Genomic DNA, 22,463 nt, shown 5'->3' with positions numbered 1-22,463 from the left:
GTGAAACTATCGTGGAAAAAAAAGTTTTTTAAAAACATACCTCTTCTTTAATTTGTATATAAAATTATTATTTTGAATAAAAATACCAATAATTTTATTTTACTACCGCCATCTATGTTTAAAACTAAGAACTGGATAGACGTCAGTCACTTTTCAGAAATTCAAATTTCAAACGTGGCTTACACGATATTTTTGCACCATCGTAATGGCGGAGGATCCATTTACTTATATTGATGACCAAAATGAGCAATATGGCAAAGTATGAAAACGATCGGATAAGGGGCAAACTTTTTCCTGAATTGTAGTCGTAAGTGAAACGTAAAGGAGGTATGTAAAAATTACTTCAGTTAGATCGACACGATGACAGCTAGCTATCCAAACGCACCTTTCTACCACTCCTGAGTAACTCAACAGTTGAACATTTGTTAATTACTTTTTCCACAATATCTCATATAAACTTTGTCTTTCGGTCTTTCAAACTTCCTCTTATATATTTTTAACTCACTAATCTAATATACATATATGTATGTATGTGATTTTGAAAGAGACTTTGTATGTATGTTAGGTTTAATGTAAGGTTTGTTGGGAGCATCGAAAACAAATCAAAGTTTCTATGACGACGATTCGATATGGTTATACATAATTTTTTTTTCGATTTAAATAAATTTAATTAAAAAGCAAATGAATATTTACTATTAGATTTGCCATGTTTAAGCTGTTTATATTACAAATACTGAGCGAAGCCGGGTAAAACAACTAGCAAATTCAAGAATATTAAAAATGTTGAAATGCGTGGCAAATTTTCATAAGATAAGCAATGTTTCCAAAATGAAGCAATAGGAACTAAATCATTAAAAAAAAAAAAAAACTGTAAAGCGTAATATTCAAAAAACTTTTTTTAAGTAAATCACAATTAAAGTTCAATATATTATTTGAATTTAATTATAATCAAAAAAGTCTGAGATATATATTAAAGCGGTTCAATCTGTAGTTTTGAAAAGATAATCTGAAGGAATGGTCGAACAGAGAGCCCTTCGGAACACTTTCACTTGATCGCTTCGGTAAACATTCTCAGAAATGGCGACCTTTTGATGCTAGGCGTCGTCAGGGCGTTTGCGTCTATGACGTTTTCATTATTGTCCTTTGAAGATACGTGATAAGCAAATTTATCGTGAATTTTGGTCACCGTGTGCAAATTATGCATGGGTTCGCTTTAGCTGTTTGCCGTTATCTCGACCGAATCTGGGATCTCTCAAATTTCTTGAACCATTTCAATTCTCATGCTAATCCGGACCAATATTATCTTGTGTATGTACCTACGTACGATTGTAGATACATACATACATACATATACATATATGTATACGCTATGATTCCATGAGCGGCTTTACGATATTTTCGCGAGAAACTAAATTTAGTAATCTAAAATTTTAAAGTGCTTAGTCAATCTTTGAATTATTTTTTATGCTGAGAAGGTGAAGGCGATGACAAGCATTTTCTGAAACGTGGAGTCATCTTAAAGTAACCGTAGTCTTTTTCATTTTTCTACTATCTAAATCTAAAAAGAAGCGAACTAAATACATTGTACTAAAAATGAGTTTTTAATTTAATTTCATCCGGGCAAAATATAAATTCGCAAGATTTGACCTTAGATACTTCAATGAATATTATTATATTTCCTATGTATCTCGCCGACTATAATATAAATACATGCATAAATATAGTTTTTCAATCTTATGATGTCCATAAACCAGTGGAATCCTTTGTGCGCCAGCGACTCACCCATGAGTCGTGTATTGACTCGCCTTGTACGCCAGATTCTAACGGGCAAGTCGCATCCATTTCTTTTCCGAAATGTACAATATTTAACGTTTAAAAATGGTTTTTTATACACCATTTATGGACGAACTTAGTTACAAAAATAAAAAAATAGGTAATTTGAGTTTTTTGGTAAAAACATTTTTTTAAAAAAATGCAACTATCTTTTATTTTTTTAACAATATTTGTACATATGTATGTATATCATCGAGACTGCCACTGAATTAATCCATTATATTGAGAAACCTAAAAAGTACATAAGCTCACGTGTATCATGAGTAGTCAGTCCTAGGTGGTTGATGGATACTTTTAAAATAACAGTTGACCGCTTCATTAGTGCTCAAAGCAAGATAGCAAAAAAGTATGGTTTTTCTAAGAAATTGACAATACTGAGCAATTTTTTATGCGAAAAGCATCCATCGAACGCCGATCTTTGATCATAACGTGTGTCATGTACATACTACATATGTATGTATTTACATGCAAAGTCACTACAAACAAATGTAAGTCAAATAATTTTTTTTATGCATGTTCAACTAATTTTTAAATTTCTGGCGTATTGGTAAAGATGAAATATTTCGCGAGTGGCAGCAAACTGGTTAATTGGCAGGCACCATTGTATAATAGCACGATAGAACATTTTTCTATTGTTCAGCTTTCATATCAAAGATTTTTATTTCACAATGACTCGGTATCGAATTGAATTGACAAAAAAGGGCCATTCTCTTTTTTATTTGAACAATTTATTCGTATTATGCGTTTTTGTTTGCTTTATGAGAAACCTTTTGATTTTGTTCGGTCTGTGGTGAAGTGTAATATTTTACTTTATTATTTATTTAAATAAATATTGTATATTTATATAAATTAACTAAGCTTTAGATAGTATACATATGTATTTATGTACAATCCAGAACTCAGAGATAGAACATAATCCAACAAGCATCGAATTTGATGGTTATAAATTAAATTCAATTTATGTACCCTTTGCTGAGGTGAAACTTAGAAATATGTTACGGTTGTATCCTTGTCACTGCAATCTGCTATACATATTACATATACATATATAATATATCATTTGTAACATTTCCATAGTCAATGAATAATAATAGAACTAAGTGAAAAGCAAATCATTTTCGAACATCAAAGGCGTAAACGGATGATTTAAACTATTCACGAATTCAAAATAAAAAGTAACATTTTGGAATTTTAGATTATATACATATGTATGTAGTACATACATATATATGAGCCGTTATATTTGAAAGTGGCATAAGTTTACTTGTCTTCCTTTCGAGAAATATTTCGCAAAACATTAAATTTAATGTTTTGCGTTTAACAATATTTAAAAATAGTATTAGCCTGTAATACGTTTATTCTGTTTTTCTGAAATTCTGGATATATCGAATTAAAATAAGTGATACCAATTCGTGAATTAAGCTAAACAGAAATAGGGTTTTTGGAACTGAAAATTGGACTTCTGCTACTTTCAAATACAACGGCTCATATGTTAGTTTGAAATTTATTATAAAAATTAATTAATTCGAAATAAAAATATTACAACAAATGAATGACGCGTGCTTAAATTTTTTATTTATATCACGTTCAAGCCGTTATAATACGTAGTATTGTGGGTAAGATTAACTAATGTGGAAAATGCAACTTATATACGTACATGTACATATATATGTAATCTGGGATTCTATAAATGAATCAGTAATTTTTTTCTTATATAAATCATAATGAAAAAAATTAAAAACCAACAGAAAAAATGTAATTTTAGAATATGAAGCATTCGTTTGAGTGAAACAAAAAATCATTACGAAAAAAATATAGCGTAAAAGCGACAGTCACCTGTTTATAATGTGAGAAGCGGAAACTCCTCGAAAGCCTCGAACAAATCACTGGATTCGTAGGCGTGTTCACTTTCTGGTGTAGTTTTGATTTGTTTGATAATATTGTGTAATATGTCAACTGATAATTCGGTTGTTTGCGAAAGTAAACAGTCGCAAAAAGTCGTACTCGCGTGTTGCCTCCTCGGCGTCTCAACGACGACTAGATTTACGTTGTGGAGACACAACGTAGTATTTTACGTACAGAGGTCGTAAACATTTTCACGTCAATTTATGGAAGCACGACCGTCACTGTGGCTCTTATAGCGGAAAGAATTTGATGGATTTTAATGGCCCGGAAAAAGTGAAAGAAATACGCCTTCTATATTTGAGTACACATGTACCTAAGTATGTGTGATGATATTGAAACGGTTCCTGTAAAATTGGCTTTTCCTTCCTAATTTTCCGTTGCAAACCTTGAGCTATTGTTATATCTCAGGTTTTGCTTGATTTCTCACCATAGATGTCTCTGTGGTTGTTAATTGAATGTAAAAATTCGTATTGTTACATGAAAAATGTTATTGAACGTATTTATACGATGTTTGTAATATCTGAACATAGATTTTAGGTATTTTTTCGATTTACATGTGTATGTAATTGGCCAGGAAGGTGCATTGGAGTTTACCTGCTAGGCCGTCCTGGTATATTTGCATATATATATATATATATGTAAAATAAAAAAAATATATGTAGTAAAAAAAATATGTATTTGAACTTTCAAATTTTCACCCGCGGCGCAGTGTTTTTGGACAATATTCTATGTGGATAATTTATTTTTTGTTTTTGTTTTAAATGAGGTTTTTACTTTTTAAAAATAACTTTAAAAATTCCCTGTCAAACAATCAAGTTTTAAAATAATTTTTGCCCAGGGTGACGAAAAAGCTGGATCGGGACCTGCTCGTATACAAAGTGCGTAGTCTTTTCAACAAAAAATATCTTCATTTCTTGTGTTCCTGGCATTATAAATAAAAGTTTAATTTAAGCACAAAAAATGCAGGAAAATTATAAATTGAATATAATGTTTTGCGATTAACAATATTTCAAAATAATGGTACAACGTTTTTTCTGCTTTTCCGAGATTCCGGATATATCTAATTAAATTATTCCGAGATTCCGGATATATCTAGTTACATTAAATATTACATATACATACTGCAAATTTAATTATTATTATTAATGATGTTTTTTGTGACGAATTTTTACTTTTTTGATAAATTAAATAAATTAGAAGCCTGTAAATGTTTTCTGATTTACATTCATAGTGTAAATGTAAAAGCGGTTTTTTTTTTTTTGAATTGAGAATGGCCGACATCGAATTATTTTTAAGGGCTCCTTTGTGAGTGTTTTCATCCCAAAATTGCTTTTTTTTTCATTCATAAAAATATAAAAAAATTCTTTTGGAGACTTAGGTGGGCGTTTTTTGCGAGTTTTCCTCAAAACCATACATATATTGTATATAATCTGGGTAGATCGTTTTAAATTACATTTCATTTTATACAGTAGCAAAACTTATGTATGGATATATTTTACCAATAAATAAATCAGTACAAAATATTTGTACATATTTACATACATATATACAATATAAATAACTACCATATGTACATATGTATATCGACATTAGTTAGACATTACTATACGAAAAAAAATTAAATTCAAACTTTTTCAATTTAACAAGTTTGGTGAAATATCTCTGACTAAGACTAAGACTATATGAAATATCTCTAGTCTAATCTATATATGTATATAAAATTGAATGTCTGTGTGTGTCTCGAATAGGCTCCTAAGCCACTGAACCGATTACGATGGAACTTTCAAGATTTGTTGTATGCATGTCCGGGGAGATTACTGTGAAAAAAATCGCCCAAAAATGGGAACGGAAACGGGAAAAACGGGAATGTGAATGCGACGCTATAATTTCAAATGTTTTCGCGTCTGCGTTTTTCCGAGATATGGGAACGGTAACGAGAACGGAAACGGGAACAGGAACGAGAAAGGGAACGGGAACGGGAACGGGAACGGGAACGGGATCGGTAACGGGAACGTGAACGGGAACGGGAATTGCATGCGTTATTGTGGCGTTGCAACGCATGCCGGGTTCAGCTAGTATTCCTATGTATATATGTAATTTCGAAAGAGACTTTGAAGGGTTTAATGTACATATGTATGTAAGGTTTGGGTGGTAGAATCCGTGACTCGAATCAAATCAAATTTTCAATGACGACCATATTGATATTGATTTCGATTCCAATTTTGATTTAGATTCCGATTGCGATTCATGTTTCAGTTCCGGATCCCGACTCCATTTGCAGTCCCGGGTACAACCACTAGTTCACTACATACATATATACATAAGTTCAATATTTTTACTTTTTCTCGTAAGCAACGCCAAGCAATTAATTTCATTTATTTAGATATGTATTTATTTTATTTATTTATATATAATTTTAGCTATTAGCTAATTTACAAAAAAAAATACATTTCAATAACTTAAATCTAAAATTCTATATGTACTGTCCCTCACAGAGGTGTCTCTTTGCTCCTCGCAAGAATGCATCCATGGTCTTAGAAGACCTGATGCACTCAGGGAGGGCGTTATACATTAGTACACCCCTGTGAAAGACATCCCCAGCTGTCTTTCTTTTTCTTACTCTACCTACAACTAAATTATTCTTATTTCTAGTGTAATGATTGCAAATGTATGACACAGATCAGCAACACTAGTCATATATCATAGGTTATCCAATATCTAAATAGTTTTATACATATATTCACACTTAAGCTGTGTGTCGTAAACAATAAACCATAAAAAAATCAAATGCCAGCAGCATAGCTCGGACGTTAAGCTTCTGCTTACCGTCAAGAAGGTGCCGGGTTCTATCCCTGAATGAAAATGAATTTTTCAGAGTATGCTGTTGGTCAGACCTGGATTTGTGACTCCAGGTTGATCGTTTCCTATCAGAGTTTGCCAATTTTCTCTGATTTCTTTGTTGAAACGGTTCCCGGAAAAAAAAATTGGCTAAAAATCCTTCCTACCTACTATGTCACCACTATTTGAAATTTGATTGATGTACAATAAAAATTTATGTACAATTCATAGATGTCTCGTTAATTTGCGAGTTTTTTCAGTGTCTCGCAATTCAACGACTTATAATAAAAAAAATGCTGCATTTGTATTTGTAATTGTCCAGGAAGGCGCATTGGGATTTACCTGTAAGGCCTTCCTGGTATATATGTAAAATAAAAAAAATAAAAAAATAAAATAAAATAAAAACAAACTTTCATCTATGTACATATGTGCATATATTGAAACTACATATGTACGTAGATAAAGTAAAAATGTTATATGGTATACTATATGTACCACAGATTAAAATGCAGCTCATTTAAATGACAGGACACGAGATAATTAATAAGAAATAATATATGTAAGTCAGAATGCCACTGAGTTATTGAAATTGGTGGGGTGCGCGCATGCGTGATAAAACCACTAGAAAGCGTTCAACAGGCAACGATTTCAATAATTACGACGATTTACCATTATTCAACACTGAACATCTGTCATGAAAACGTATCTAATGCAATTAAGTGATCAAATATTTGAAACAATTGTAAATAAACAGTATATATGGATATTCATGAAAACGTTGCATGCGTGGCATTCGGTATGTGGGTCACATCAACGGGTTTTATCGATTTCGTATTATAAGTTATCAAACTTTTAAGGTCTCTTTTACGTTTCGCGCTCCCGATCGAGTTTTATCCGGAAAAGTGGCGGCGCAAGTCTTGCGGAAAACTTCGGTCGAATCAGTCGTATTATGATGTCGAAGGTCGCACTTTACGGTTTTTCCAAGTTTTGGTATATTTTTCAGAGTTTTTCTTTTGTCATGTTAGAAAAGTTTCACAATATTTTCAAATAACTAACTTCCGATGAAGTCAAATTATAACTTTTGTGACCGCAAATGTACACCGTAAAATTCAATTTAAGTATTGGATACTCATTTTATACTTTATCTATGTATGTATGTATGTACGTAGTAACAATAGATGAAGTTTTGTGGTCGTTCGAAAATTCGAACTCGAGATTTTGACTGATTTGAACTCAGAATCGATTACTGGTCACGTTTTCATGATCTAGAAAAAATGTGTGTGTATTTTGTGAATTTTTGAACACCGTTAGTTTTAACGAATTGAAACTTATCGGTTACTGAAATTCTTATCGATACGATGTAAATTTTTTTCCAATTTTTAAGTTGACCGGAAATGGTACCTTCCCTTATAGGTGTTCCCTTTTTTAAGTTTTTGAATTATCTCCCAACCGCTAACTGAATCTGACTAAATTTTTTTACATGTAATAGAAATTATAATTTAATTATAAGTACTTTTACTGTAGAAAATCGAGGATTTTTATGTTTTTCTCAGAAATCTTTTGATTTATTGAACTGAATATCTACAAGTTTATGCTTAATACCAAGTTATGTATAAAATTTGGTAAGCATCCGTTAACCGGAAGTGGCAGTTTACTCTTGTTCGATTTTTCTTCCACTATTTATTTCAACCCTTTAAACATGTGTGCTCTTCCCGAAAAAAATCATGTATTATTCTTGTATTAATGTGATGAAAACAAAAAAAATCACTAAATTTAATAAACCGGAAGTGGGATTTTTTCCTCTTAGAAAGATCAAAAATGTTGTGCCCACTATTCTGTCCACACCCCTAAAGGTATCAAGCTGAAAATTTATATTTGTATTTTTAATGTACTAATTTAGAGCTGATAAGTTTTTACTCAGAATTCGTAAACCGGAAGTAGTATTTTTTTTTTAAACAGTATTTCATTATTTTATTTTGACCTCTCCGAATATAATAAATGCAGGGTCTTCATATTTTATGTAATCCTTATCAAAACCTGTATGATTCGAATTATATCATTACGAAATAAAAACATTAGTTAATATCAACAGAAATAATTATTTTCGCATGAAGCTTTGTACACGTGCCTCACAGATGCGAGAAAGGGGGAATTCAGTACGTACCACACTCAATGGTCAGTGTGGGAATGATATCCACCTTGGAATGACGGCTCTTACACTTAATACCTATTCCACGTTTAATACATGACAATTTTTTTTACCAAATTTCAATAGTTAACCTCGTAGATTTTGCATTATTTTAACTTAAAACACACATTTTTTACTATACGCTTGGCACACAGCACAGTGGGATTTGTTTTGGGACAGTAAGGAAAATATTAGCTGCAATCAATTTTCCTTCATCTTAATCAATTCAATTTACCATGGTGCCATTACAGGTTTCCCTAATTGTACATATGTACTATAGAGGTGAGGTACATATGTACTATGAATTTAATTTATGTATATTGAAAGGAAAAGCCTGAATTGTTCCAGCATCTACAAACTTAAAATTTAACACATATTCAAAAATGCACAAACAATATCTGTGCACCATGTGCAAGCCATCGATATGTACTATAGAGGTGACAAATAGAGGATAGGTGGCCAATTTTGTGAGGAACCGTCTCAAAAATGACATCAGATAAATTAGTAAACCCTGATAGGAAACGATCAACCTGAACAGGGATTGAACCGAGACAGCTTAATATGTAAGCATATTAAGCTAACCACTGAGCTATATTGCGGGTTGTATAATGTTCCCAATTATAGTTCAAGTATTATAAATATAGGTTAGATATAGATTATTGGCCAATAGATAAACAAAAAATATGAAATATACTAAACTTTAAATTAATTAATCAAATTTTATGTTTATTTAAAAGACCGAGCAAATGAAGACAGATTATTTATCTTTTACATTTTCATTAGATCCGAAACCACAACGTTTACCCTCTCTGTGTGAATACGAATGGAAGTACGCTCACCGAAAATATAAAGGATATCGACTCATTTGAAAACGTCGAGAAGACACGAAACAAGCATTATTGAAGCATTATATAATTGTCTCGTTGGAAATGTGTCAACTTACCCTTATCTAACCCTTCTCACACTTCCGCATTCCGCCAATTTTTCCAGTCGTGCTGAAATTGTGACAAGACGTAATGCAAGTATAATATTGAATTTGTATTTTAAAAATTCGACACTTTCTTTTAAGCTTTTAATGGCGTGTCGACATCAAATCGTCAATCTTAATAATATTTTATTTTGAAACGTTGTTATAACAACGATTGCATACCTACATTATATTTTTCAATATAAACATTTTTTTAATATAAAATATTTGTACGATTCTTAAGGAGATTTTCAAATAATATGCATTGTATTGTATTCTGATTTTATTTCTCCGCAATACGTGGACTACTTTCATTCTTATTCCGAATGATTGATTGAATATACTGTTGCCATTTTTGCTTTCAAAAGGTTCGTATATTCCGACGTCGACACATGACAAATGTATCTGAATATTACGTATGTACGTTCGTAAAGTTATGAATTTTAAATGGAAACTTTGCATTCAATATGAAAAATACCAAACATCAAACATATTGCATTTCCACTTTTACATTTACTGCTGTCTGAGTTGTGTTGTTGTGTATCTTGGTCAATGTGGGACTTGAAATGGGTGGAATACTCGTCTTTGATGAATTTTAAGTGCATATTACGCTGCAAGTAGCAAACTCAACATTAAAGTGAAGCACGAACATTTTCTTTATGCCATTTTTATCAACTAAAAATGTGTAGACTAAAATTTTGTTTCAAAAAGATTATTTTATTTTATACAAAACTAGTGTTTTTACCCGGCTTCGCTCGGTATTTGTAATATAAACCACTTAAACATGGCCAATCTAATGGTAAACATTTTATTAAATTTATTTGAATAGTTTTATTTTATTTAAATTTATTTGAATAGTTTTATTTTATTTAAATTTATTTGAATATTCATTTGTTCGATGACGTGCGGATTTACGAACCAACATTACATATTTTCTTACATACTTACAAAGTCTCTTTCGAAATTATATATTAGATTATAAATGAAATTGAACTAACTTGTCTTTTTTAAGCAGTGGAATAATACATTGAGGGGGGATGATTTACAATCATTCACCACCAAATAATACGAGTTACACAATAACTGTTTTTTCTTTTTAAATTATTTTTAACATGATTTCACGGATTGCCCCTGAGCGACACCTATTGTATGAAATTTGTTCATATATAAATTTTAAATCATATTCAAATAGTGGTGACATAGTGTGCAGGACGGTTTTCGAAATTGGATGAGGAACTGTTTCAACCATGAAATCAGATAAATTGGCAAACTTTGATAGGAAACGATTGACTTGGGATCACAAATATCCAATTCGGAATATAAATTAATTTCAATCGAGGTCAATCCAGGACTTCTCTTCGGAAACCTCTCGGTGGTTAGCATTAACGCAACCACTGACTGTAATCGAGGTGATTCAGAATTAAAGTGTTAAGTCAATAATTCAAAATCGTGTAATTCATTTTGGTTAAGTTTTTTAGATCAATAGTGTGAAAGATCGATTTTTTTGTTAAAAAATATGTACAAATTGTATAACTTTATATTAAATAAGGATTTTGTGTTTAAATAAATATAACACTTTTTAAATATTCAAAATTTAATCAATTGATCTTATACATGTGAGGGTATTGTCTGATAGTGAGAGATAAGAAAATACGCCGTTGTTACTTAATAGTAATTTTATTTGTAAAATGATGTTATTTACAAAAATGCACACGATCCCGCTGTTGTGAGATCGTTGCTTTGGCACGATGTAATTTGGGACATTATTGATTTGGCCGTTTAATATACACGATAAAATGGAAAGAAAATTCTTTTTTGTCAAAAATTAAAAGTAATAATAAATGTACAAAAAGAAAAAAATTAAAATAATAAAATAACCAAAGATGATCCTAGTTTTCGCTGGACGCGTTCCTGACGATCGTACAAATGCGTGAACATGTTGAACAATAAAAAATTGAATAAATGATGATTGAAATGGCGGTTACATGTTTTGATTGGCAGTTCCCTCTTTGGCCATGGGGTTTGAGACTCCCTTCGCGTATATTATTTCAATTTGCATCGCAAACTATAATCTTGTTCGCTAACACTTTTTTTCTGTATTTAAATGTTGCATGTCAAATGATTAAATGCTCGTAATCGGTGCTAGCCGTGACGAGAGCTTCTAACTCAAATTGAAATAGGAAGTCGGTTGGTTTTGCTCTTGTGAGGGATTTGGTCGTCGTAGGTGGTTCTTTACGCTTCAGCGGCTTCCTCCTCTTCGGCGGAAGCAGTAAGCATGGTGATGAGCTTGGCGGTGTCAATGAAGCCCTTGTCGTCCATCTCCATCTGGTCGTAAGCCTCATCGACCTCATCGCTGGAGAACTTGTCACCCCAGGTCATGAGTGCGTGACGCAGCCTCTCGCTGTCGATCTTGCCCTCCTCATCGAAGGATTTGAAGGCGTTGATGACGACGTCGTCCTCATCGGAACCACCGGCCATCCTTACGGCGAACAAGTTCAACAGTTGGGTGAAGTTGATTGGTCCAGGAGCTTCATTCACCATCTCGTCCAATTCCTTGTCGACGGCTAGGCGACCAAGGGAATCGAATGTGGCGCGGAGGTCGTTCTTACCAATGATACCATCTTTGTCGTGGTCCATTAGAGAGAAGGCCTGCGAACGAAATACACAAATTGGTTATTTTTATGAATAATAACATATTAATTTCATGCTTAACACGATCTATTCATATTATACAGCAGTACATGTCACCGAAATGTATCAAGCAGAACCGGTGTTCTTTGGCCATTGTGGAAATATTCACACATGACGTGACGTCATAGTGGCGAGTGCACTCGCATACTAACGAAAGTGCTAACATGTATTTTTGAAAACGTCATATTGTAACAGTATTGAATCTGTAATGCTCTGTAATTTATATGTAAGCTAATTTTGCCTTGCAATCGTCAAAAATAATCATGAACATGCTAAAAACGAGCGCTGCTGTATAATATGAATAGAACTTTTCAATGCAGTGCTTTATAATATGAACGGACCCTTATATTTATATATTACTAGTAGACACCGGATAGTCACAGTGCTATCCATCGTTTCATTGTTGTAAATCCTTTGTAAAAAAGGTTCGGCAAACCTTTAACTATGCATTTACAACCTTTGAACAATATTAGTGAATAATTACTAGTGGTTTTACCCGGCTTTGCTCGGTATTTGTAATATAAACAGCTTAAACATGGCTAATCTAATAGTAAACATTAATTTGTTTTTTATTAAATTTATTTGAATCGAATCGATATCGTCGTCATAGAAACATTGATTTGTTATCGAATCTTATATTATAGATAAAGTCTCTTTTTTTTTAATTATACATTAGATATTTGATTTTACTGCAACTATGTATTATTGCTTCATAAAACATTTTTATAAGCTTGTTGAAATCAACCCTCTAAATGAATTTCCCCAATGTTTAGACCTAGCTAAACGTTTTTTTTTTTGCATCCTGAAATGTTAGATTCATCTACCATCATCAATTTTCACGAATTGCTCGTTTAATTATATAGGACTTACACTGAATAAAGTTTAATAAAACAGGAATGTGAAGGTGACGATAAAAAGCTGTAGTTTATGTATCACAAATGAAAGTGAGTGTCTATCCAAAGACAAAAGCATACGCATGGCAATCGTAAGAAAGGATAGCCTTTATTTGTTCGGATGTGCGTCAGTAGCCGACGGTAATGCGGCACGACTTGAACTCCACTGGCACTTATTGGAAGAGAGGGAGATACAATTTCCGGGAAATCTGACAGGGGCGCCAAACCCGCGGCCAGAATATAAACGACGCGCCATTTCCCCGCGTAATTGAATTCGCACCTCCGTCTCGCAAAATCGGATTCGCTTGTTTTCAACAAGAGAAGCGTTTTATTTGAAAATTTGGAATCTGTGAATCTACGCTATGCACACACTCAGTAGCATATACTCATTAGTGCACGGTGGTGCGAACGCACCAGGGCCCAAACACCTGGAAGAATTTTTGGGATGAGAAAAAATAATTCATTTTTTTTATAGTTGTAACGGTACAAAATTTTTTTTATAATCAAATAACCCAATATAATATTATAAATAAATCATTTCTAAGTTTGAACGCATTGCTTGATTTGTAGTATTCGAATGAGGTACATACATAATTCTAGGATTATTGAAAATCAACGAGAGCGTATTTTAAATATTAAAGGTATAAATTTATGAAAAATTAAATCGAGAAAAGTTTAAATCTGATCTTACTATCATTTTTGTTGATTATTTTTAATTTATGAATATTGACTATACTTCATGTTACACTATTTAAAAAAAAAAACGCTTCTCAATAAATGACTTTGTCTATGGTGGAATCAAAGTTACGCACCAGCAGATAAGCAATGTTTAACACTTTACCGGCCACATTGATATCGCGAAAATTTTCGATAAAAACCGCACGCTTATTCGTAAATGCACAAATTGTTGGGTTTCTTTAAACTCTTGTAGTTTTTGAACTGTTGCTTGTATTTTAATGAAATTTTCAGGAAGTATTTAAAATTATTAATGCATTTTAAAAAAAAAATTTGAACGAGATTAACCTTAATTTTTGTCAATGAAAGAATTTATAAAATGAGACTTTTTAATATAAGATTTTATCAGAAAATTGCACCACCCTCTTGGTATTTAATGATATAAAGATATTTTAAGTAAATAATTCATAAAAACTACATTTTTTATGTGCAAAATCAATTGTTTAAAAAAAATATGGGGTCCCAATTTTCAAGATTTTTCATATTATTGATGATACACCACTGCACATCATCACATCGTTTTTCGTGATGATTTCTAGCGCGGACCTGGCACCAATATCAAGATTGACGTCAGGTTTATGACTCAAAATTTCAAAACTTTTGTTTGGAAGGATTTGGTTGGAATCATTGGGGAACTCACCTCCTTGAATTCAGCTACTTGCTTCTGCGAGAACATGGAGAAAACATTGGAGCCGGTGCGCTTGGCCTTGCGCGAGCCGCGAGATGACTGGCGTTGGGAGTCTCCGGAGGCGGGGGCGGGGGCGGCGGCCGGAGCCGGAGCCGCCTCAGGGGCTGCCTCAGCTGGGGCATCTTCTTTCGCCTTCTTCTTCTTGATCTTCTTATCTTTATCCGCCTGAAATTTAAATAATATTTCAATTTGGATTACATTTCACATACAATGTAAATATGTATTGTGTAGTATATCATATTTCGTGCGATAAAACCGAGCCATTGTTCAACAGTAATTGAATAAGTGAGGATTCAGATGTGATATATGTATGTATGTACATAAGTGTGTACGAACGTAAACAATAAACCTTGAGCTCTGAGCCTTTCTAAACTGACTATCAATGTGGTATGGTATTAAAAATAATAATCATCATTTCTATATATGCTGCATTTTTAAAATTTTATTAGATTCACTGTTAGATCAGTGACATTCCTACCCGTAAAAAAATTGTGTTCTGATTTCAAACCACATCCACTCTTCAGGTAGCTTTGATATACATACATATTACAGACATACGGGGGGGGGGTTAGCTAACATTGAAGAAAGTTAATATCTCCGATATGAATCTAGCAGAGTTTATTTCATATGTGTATGTATTATGTGTGTAGGTAAATATACATATGTAGATATGAGCCGTTATATTTGAAAGTCCATTTTTCTTCATTTCGAGAAATATTTCGCAAAACATTAAATATATTGTTTTGCGTTAAGCAATATTTTTTGAGATTCTGGACATATCAAATCAAAAGAAGCGATAACAATTTGCGAATTAAGTCAAACAGAAATAGAGTTTTTGGAACTGAAAATTGAACTTTCGAAACTTTCAAATATAAAGGCTCATATTTATACCTACATTGAAGTTAAAGTTAAAGTCCTAATTTTTATAAATTATAAACGTATTAATTACCAATATCCAATATTTGTACAATTCAGACAATGGGCATGAACTCTTTTATTATTTTGAAAATAGATCAATAGTTGTTGCTTATATCTAATAATAGAATCTCAATTTTCAATTTATTTTCAAATTTCTTGTGGAAATTCATAAAAGGGCAATTATGTTACACATTTATTTTCCAAAACCAATGTGAACATCACCTCTATTATATAATGGCTAACTTGTATTTATTTTTTACATTTTGGATGTTATCCGCTGTTTCTAAATAGCATCAGATTGTTATTTTCGTCTTAAGACGCAGAAGAAGCCAAGGTAATGTTTTCCGAAAGGAATTCATATATATAGACGCTTTCAATTATTATAATTTAAAATGACAAACTCAAATGAATTTAGACGAGCTAGTAGAATTGAGCTTTCCAAATATAAATTATTGTAAAAAAATATGAAATGAGCATATATTATCAGAATTTATCGCTTATTTTTCTTTAAAAGTATGTATTAAACAGCTAATATCCTATTAATGAAGCAAAAAGGCATGCTTATGACGTATTTCAATTTGATGGCTACGAAAAGTTCTAAAAATAAATTATTTTATAATTATGAATCAATTTATTATCCCAGTGGTTTATTGACCTAGCTTATAATATACGAATATACATATGTACAGTTGAGTAAGTGTAGGTATATTTAATGGTGCACTTGGATTGAAATGATTCAAACTTCCAAAATGTAAACATTCTCATAAACGATGTATACATACATATCTATTGAATTGATCTCCTATAAAATGATTGTATGCGTTTTTACTGATTATGATGTAATTGTGTCGTAATTCGATATCGTTGCCGTATTGTATTACGCTTCCGTTGGACCAATCCTTGGACTGATATCCATATTTAGACGGACGCCATTTGTTGGCACACACCACCGCCATTATACAGAAATAACCAAAGCTTCAGCAACAGCTAGCGAGCTCTCTCATTTCAGATATTTATATGCATCGAACTCGACACCAACAACACGCTAACATATCGCCAACAATTTTAGACAAAATTTAGTTTCTTTCCGGTAAAAGTCCACAATTTTCGGTATTGCGTCCCACGAGAGACTGCATATTGTATATGTACAATTTGTTTGAGTGCAATGCAGTACATATATTTTGCGACAATGGCATTTGTTCTGTTTTAGACGCGATGTTTGCGACATGTCATTTATTTTCCCGCAACACGAAACGACGATAAAATTTCAAATTATCGTAATGGCAGTGAGACCGCGGAAAAATACGGAACTTCGCACGCGTTTTTTTTCTCATTTCGACAAAAGCTCATTTCAACACGAAAGTGAATTTTCCGCGTTATTAATTTCGGCCGGAAATTGTTTTATTTCTTTTTGACTAAAGTGCTTTTTGTTTTGTGTCGAATACAAATCATCTAGTTTGAAATTGATGCAAATCGCTCAAACTGTTGCATTGTTAAAAAGATTTGTATAAGAATAGAATAACTGTAGTGGCGCCTGATATTTTTTTTCAAGTTTTTCCTATATTTCATTATGTGTATTGTATCATATATGTAACTCTTCTTATGATGAAATGAATTACTGTTTTTTTAAATCAATATGTACATACATACGTAGTTATAAGAGTATTATGAATGTTGAATTTATGTACATAATTATCAATGTTGAATTTGTATGTATAAAAATGTATATCAATTTCAATATAATTATTGCATGTATGTTTGTGTATCAGATATCAGATAAGTTTGTGCGTTATTTTTATATATGTACATATAGATAACTAAGGAAGCTAATCGAAAAAAATATTAAAACCGTTCTTAAATGTAGACTTTAATGAAAATGATCGAGAAGTTTCGGCCGAATTTGATTGGATAAAAGCTTGAGTTGGATAACTTCAAAAAAATCCTTAATAAGATCCCCTCGTTCAATGAAAAGTCTCTCAAAGTACAACATACATAGCTCCTATATGTGTAAGGACTGTTCTTTCAGAAGAAAAACGTTCCGTAGCAGTCTAATTACCTAGAAGTTAGTCGAGCAAGTAATTCAAACACGTGTAAACACACGGAATTCACTAAAGTAGAAAACTTTCAATCGATTTAACTTAAATTCAAATCAGCAATCCAAGAAAAAAAGTAATGGCTCTAGTCCACTGCACCTTAGGTTCGTATACAAATGTCTTGCACCTCTTAGAATATGCACTGCGTCGTATATCACGAATAACACTTGATTGTTTTCATTTTGAAGGGTTTGTGGGTGTTTAAATGTCACTATGGCTCGGTTGTCAATGTCACTTGTTGTTCGTCGTTAACTTACCATTGTTTTGTGTGTGTCGAAGAAGGACTAGTGTTACCTCGGAGTGCGGCTACCGACTGGCGGCTGCGGCAGGGCCTCCGGCACCATGTTGGTTCAGGAGGGGGCCTGGTAGGCCACGTGGGGGCCAGCTCGGTCACCTGAGTCCATATTTAGTAGGAGAGAGAAGAGTCGGCGCCCCTCTGGGTCCACTAGGAGCCTGCCCCGCCGCGTTATAAATGGATTTTCCGCAGATTCCGCGACCAACCTCTTATCAAATGCCACTTGAGCCTATTGTCGGACTACCACTATGTCTTACTCAGTTTCGTCATCGAACTCAATCGATATCCTCAAATGCAATCACCGAATTCTAATTGCAATCGCTTAGATTTCGACCACTCGCACTCAGTATGAAGATTTCAAACTCATCCTAATGAATTTTCAATATAGGTTCATTTGTTTCAGTAATATTACCGCAAAATTACATATGTCTATCCAAACGATTCGATTCAATTGAAATATGTTGCATAGATATAATACTTACGTTATTGATTTAAACCAGAATGACATTTTATATCAATTATATTAGCTTCGTGACAAAATTATGGCAATGAAATATTATATAGTCGTAAGTATGTAGATGCCAATCAATGAAAATGTGTAAGTTTTTTATAAAAACAATGTGAATTTATTTTCAATAATGACTCAATTTGTTTTGCTCGTTGGTGAATACTTAAGTAGAATTAAATATGCTAATAATAATAAGTAACTAATATATTTTTCAAACATCACATGTATAAAATATAAAATAAATGAATACATTTTTACGACATCACATGTATTTTTATAACTTATTTATTATTATTATTGTTTCCTTTAAAGCTTTTCATCCCCTACTTTCCTCATTATTTATAACAGTAGAACTGATACTCTTTGGGGCAATGGCCACAAAATAGCACTAAACAGGGGAGTAACAATATACATTCCAAGGTTCGGTGATTATTGGTCACAAAACGCTCGCCCAAAAGTCACTAAAATCTCTATAACGGAACATTTGGCAGCCGAAAAGCCCATCACACTAACAAGAACTCGAGTGCCAAATATTCCGTATTCGCGATTTTCATGGTAAAAATTGTCTTTTGAACGATCGAAATGTGCTATAGTATGTAGTATTTTTTAATTATTAATTTTTCCCAAGGTTTACATTACGGGATTGCCCACAAGGCGACACCTTATATAAATTTGAAATTAAATTCAAATAATGGTGACAAATAAGGGTAGGTGGCTAATTTTATATGAAACGTTCCAACAATTAAATCAGATAAATTGGCAAACTCTGATAGGAAATGATCGACCTTAAGTCTCATACATACATACATACATACATACATACATGTATATCCAAGGTCTAACCAACAACACTAAGTAAGGGATCGAACTCGTGACCACTCAGTTGCAAGCACTGTCTAATACGCTAAACATTGAGCATTAAAAAAAAGATGTTGACAATAGCCAAAACGTCTCAAGAGCAAATTACGAGATATTATGACCAGAGGGGTCTACCTCACGGGACCGAAAGTGAAAAGGTCGAAAAAGCAAATATCGGAAGGCAAAGATCGAAAATCGAAAGATCTTAAGTCGAAAGATCAAAAAAAAAAGGGGGCATGGTAAACGGTACTATGTATATATAATATATATCAGTGGCATGCGGTGAAATTATCTCTCTTTTTGTCATACAGCCTTGTTAAATGTGCGCGCGCGGATACGGGAGGAAAAGCCTGTTCCTCTTGTTCCTGTTGTATCGTGCTCGCGCAAATTAAGTGAGGATGTACGACGGGGGGGGAGAGAGAATTTTACCGCACGCTACTGATATATACATACATATATACTAACCGTTTTTCATATGTATGCATGATAAACGAATATTTTCGACTTTTTCACGGTCACCCATTATGTACATTCAAATTATCGTTTATTCGTCTATTATGGAAACATTACTTGTAAATCAATAAATTTAAGCACCTTACATTATTGATTTATTTAAAAAAGTAAATACCAATAAAAACTCTATTATGAAAAGTAAAATCCATCACAGAAGTTAGTTTAATAGCAGACGCGAAGTTATGTATAGTAAAAATGTGAACGAGAATGATTCAATGAACCGTAACTCAAATTCAATTTCTCGAAATGTAAGTCAAAGAATTATTCGGCATTTTCCGATAAGCTTTTTCAGACAGAATGAAAAAACATATACATACATATATAAAATCATATATTAAGTCAACTTTAACTGCCGACCGAAAGCAGCAAGATGATTTATAGCGCTGAAAACATGAAATTAATTTGGAGGAAAAACATCCTCCGAAAGGAGGATTCCTTTTTGTGTCGACAAATATTAATTATATTCGTGGCATATTTTAACGAAACCAAAAATGGCTAAACGGCGTTATTAAACCTTTTAAATTAAAAAATTATATATTAAAAAATAAATCAATATGCTGCGCTTTCCGCACAATACTAATATTAGTTTTGAAAGTTTACCATTTTATAATCTTGATCATCATTATTGTTCGAAGTCTTGTTAATAGCATATGTATTATATGTAGGTATATGTAGCCAATTATAGTTCTTCAAGTTGTGTCAACTTGGAAGCCTCTACCGCCCCTCATATCCGATCTAAGATCTCGTTAGGAGATAAGCTAACTAGGTAATATATCTCTTTGTACCGAATGAGTTAACTAATACAGTTATTTTGGTCGAATGAGCACAAATTAGTTCACGAGTAGTATTGATAAAACTTTCAAGAGAATTTGGTTACCAGTCGGCACAAATTTGCGTGATATTGATATTAAAAATTCGGATGTGAACAACCAATGTATGTATTTCTGGAATATAAGAAGGTCACAAAACAAAATTCGATAATTAAACATACATACAGGTTCACACAAACTGGTTATGAGAGCATTTTTGATGCAAATTGAGCGCAAATGTAGGGAAACTTACACAAGACAAAAGTTCTACTTCCGGTTGTCAAATTTTGTTCAATTTTTTTTCATTTCTTAAAATCACTATAATTATTATACACATTAAAAATCAAGAAAATGAAAATAATTTAAAAGGTCAAAATAAAATAATGAAATGTTGCTTAGAAAAAAAATACTACATCCGGTTTACGAATTCTGACCAAAACCTTATCAGCTCTACGTTAGTACAAAAAGAATACAAATATAAATTTTCAGCTTAATACGTTCAGGGGTGTGGAAATAATCGTGGTCATAACATTTTTGACCTTTCTAAGAGGAAAAAATCCCATTTCCGGTTTGTTAAATTTAGTGATTCATACAAGAATTATACTTGATTTTTTCGTGAGGAGCACACATGTTTAAGGGGTTTAAAAAAATAGTGGAAGAAAAATCGAGCAAGAGTAAACTGCCACTTCCGATAGACAGATGCTTACTAAATTTGTAAAATAAAATGGTATTGAGCTTAAACTGACAAATATGAAATTTCCGGTTCAGGTTAAATATTCAAAAAATATTGGGGTATAAAATTTATAATTTCTATTAGATGTAAAAAACCGCTTGCTGAATCAGTCTGATTCAGCTAGCGATTTGGGTGATAGTTAAATTCAAAAAAATGAAGACGGGATTTCCGGATTTCCGGTCGAAAAAAAAAATACATCGTATCGAAAAGAATTTCAGTGACCGACACTAAGTTTCAGTTCGATAGGACTAACGGTGGTACTAAATCCCCAAAATACACCGACATACATATTTTTTCTAGAGTTCGAATCAGTCACAGTTCGAATGATCACAAAGCTTCATCTATTGTTACTACGTACATATGTAGAAAAAGTAAAAATATAAACTCCATATATTGTATACGCGTCGAATACGTTTTACATAGATATAGACATTTTAACTTAGACTGTATGTTTGAATGTATATCCAAAAATATAATCACAAGAGCAATGTAACGATCGCATTGACCTTTCGACAATGAAAGGCAATCAAGACGCATTAAGGTACTTTGAAGCTTTACAAAAATTAATCAAAAGAATACAATATTTCAACTTTGACATTTAAAAGTATATATATACATATGTATGTACATACATTGTATGTACAAGTACATAAATAAAGCGCGACACTGTGTTGACAAAATTGATCATACAAATGTACTGGAATATAATAATAAAAAGCTATCTATCTATTTATTCGTATATATATTCATATATGTATGTAATATGTAATAATCATACATGCGTACATACATATGTACATATATGTAAGTAAGTACGACATAAATCCGCAAAAAAAATAATTTTTAAGATGAAAGTACATATAGAAAACAAAAATAAAAAATTACATATTGAAACTAAAATAAACGTAGTGGTGATACTAAGACGATTCAATGCAATCTATTTATAACGATATTTTTGAGATTTAAAAACAACTACCTTGATTTATTAATACTAGTAG

General features: G+C 32.3%; 2 protein-coding genes across 2 annotated transcripts in view; both read right to left on the bottom strand.

Moving 5' to 3' along the window:
- The window catches only part of LOC143909923 (serine/threonine-protein kinase 32A), a 111,979-nt gene extending 108,106 nt beyond the window's left edge, over positions 1 to 3,873 (bottom strand). Inside the window, exon 1 of the mRNA XM_077428196.1 lies at positions 3,670 to 3,873. The gene's annotated coding sequence lies outside the window, so the exon portion shown is untranslated. The remainder of the gene's footprint in view (positions 1 to 3,669) is intronic.
- Positions 3,874 to 11,389: 7,516 nt separating this feature from the next.
- On the bottom strand, positions 11,390 to 18,448 carry Mlc2 (myosin regulatory light chain 2). Its single transcript, XM_077428172.1, has 3 exons — positions 18,007 to 18,448; positions 14,691 to 14,903; positions 11,390 to 12,380 (listed from the first exon to the last, which is right to left on the bottom strand). The coding sequence occupies exons 1-3, from the start codon at positions 18,007 to 18,009 to the stop codon at positions 11,964 to 11,966; spliced, it is 633 nt and encodes a 210-aa protein (XP_077284298.1). The 5' UTR covers positions 18,010 to 18,448; the 3' UTR covers positions 11,390 to 11,963.
- Positions 18,449 to 22,463: the final 4,015 nt, after the last annotated feature.

The sequence above is a fragment of the Arctopsyche grandis genome, chromosome 3, assembly GCF_051622035.1.
Source record: "Arctopsyche grandis isolate Sample6627 chromosome 3, ASM5162203v2, whole genome shotgun sequence".
Taxonomy (NCBI): domain Eukaryota; kingdom Metazoa; phylum Arthropoda; class Insecta; order Trichoptera; family Hydropsychidae; genus Arctopsyche; species Arctopsyche grandis.
This window is presented reverse-complemented; position numbering and strand designations above follow the sequence as displayed.

Bases quoted from the DNA above. Each gene is read 5' to 3' on its own strand.
- Mlc2 (XM_077428172.1), bottom strand. The intron at 12,381-14,690 runs GTGAGTTCCCCA...TTTCGTTCGCAG, and splicing joins AAGTAGCTGAATTCAAGGAG to GCCTTCTCTCTAATGGACCA.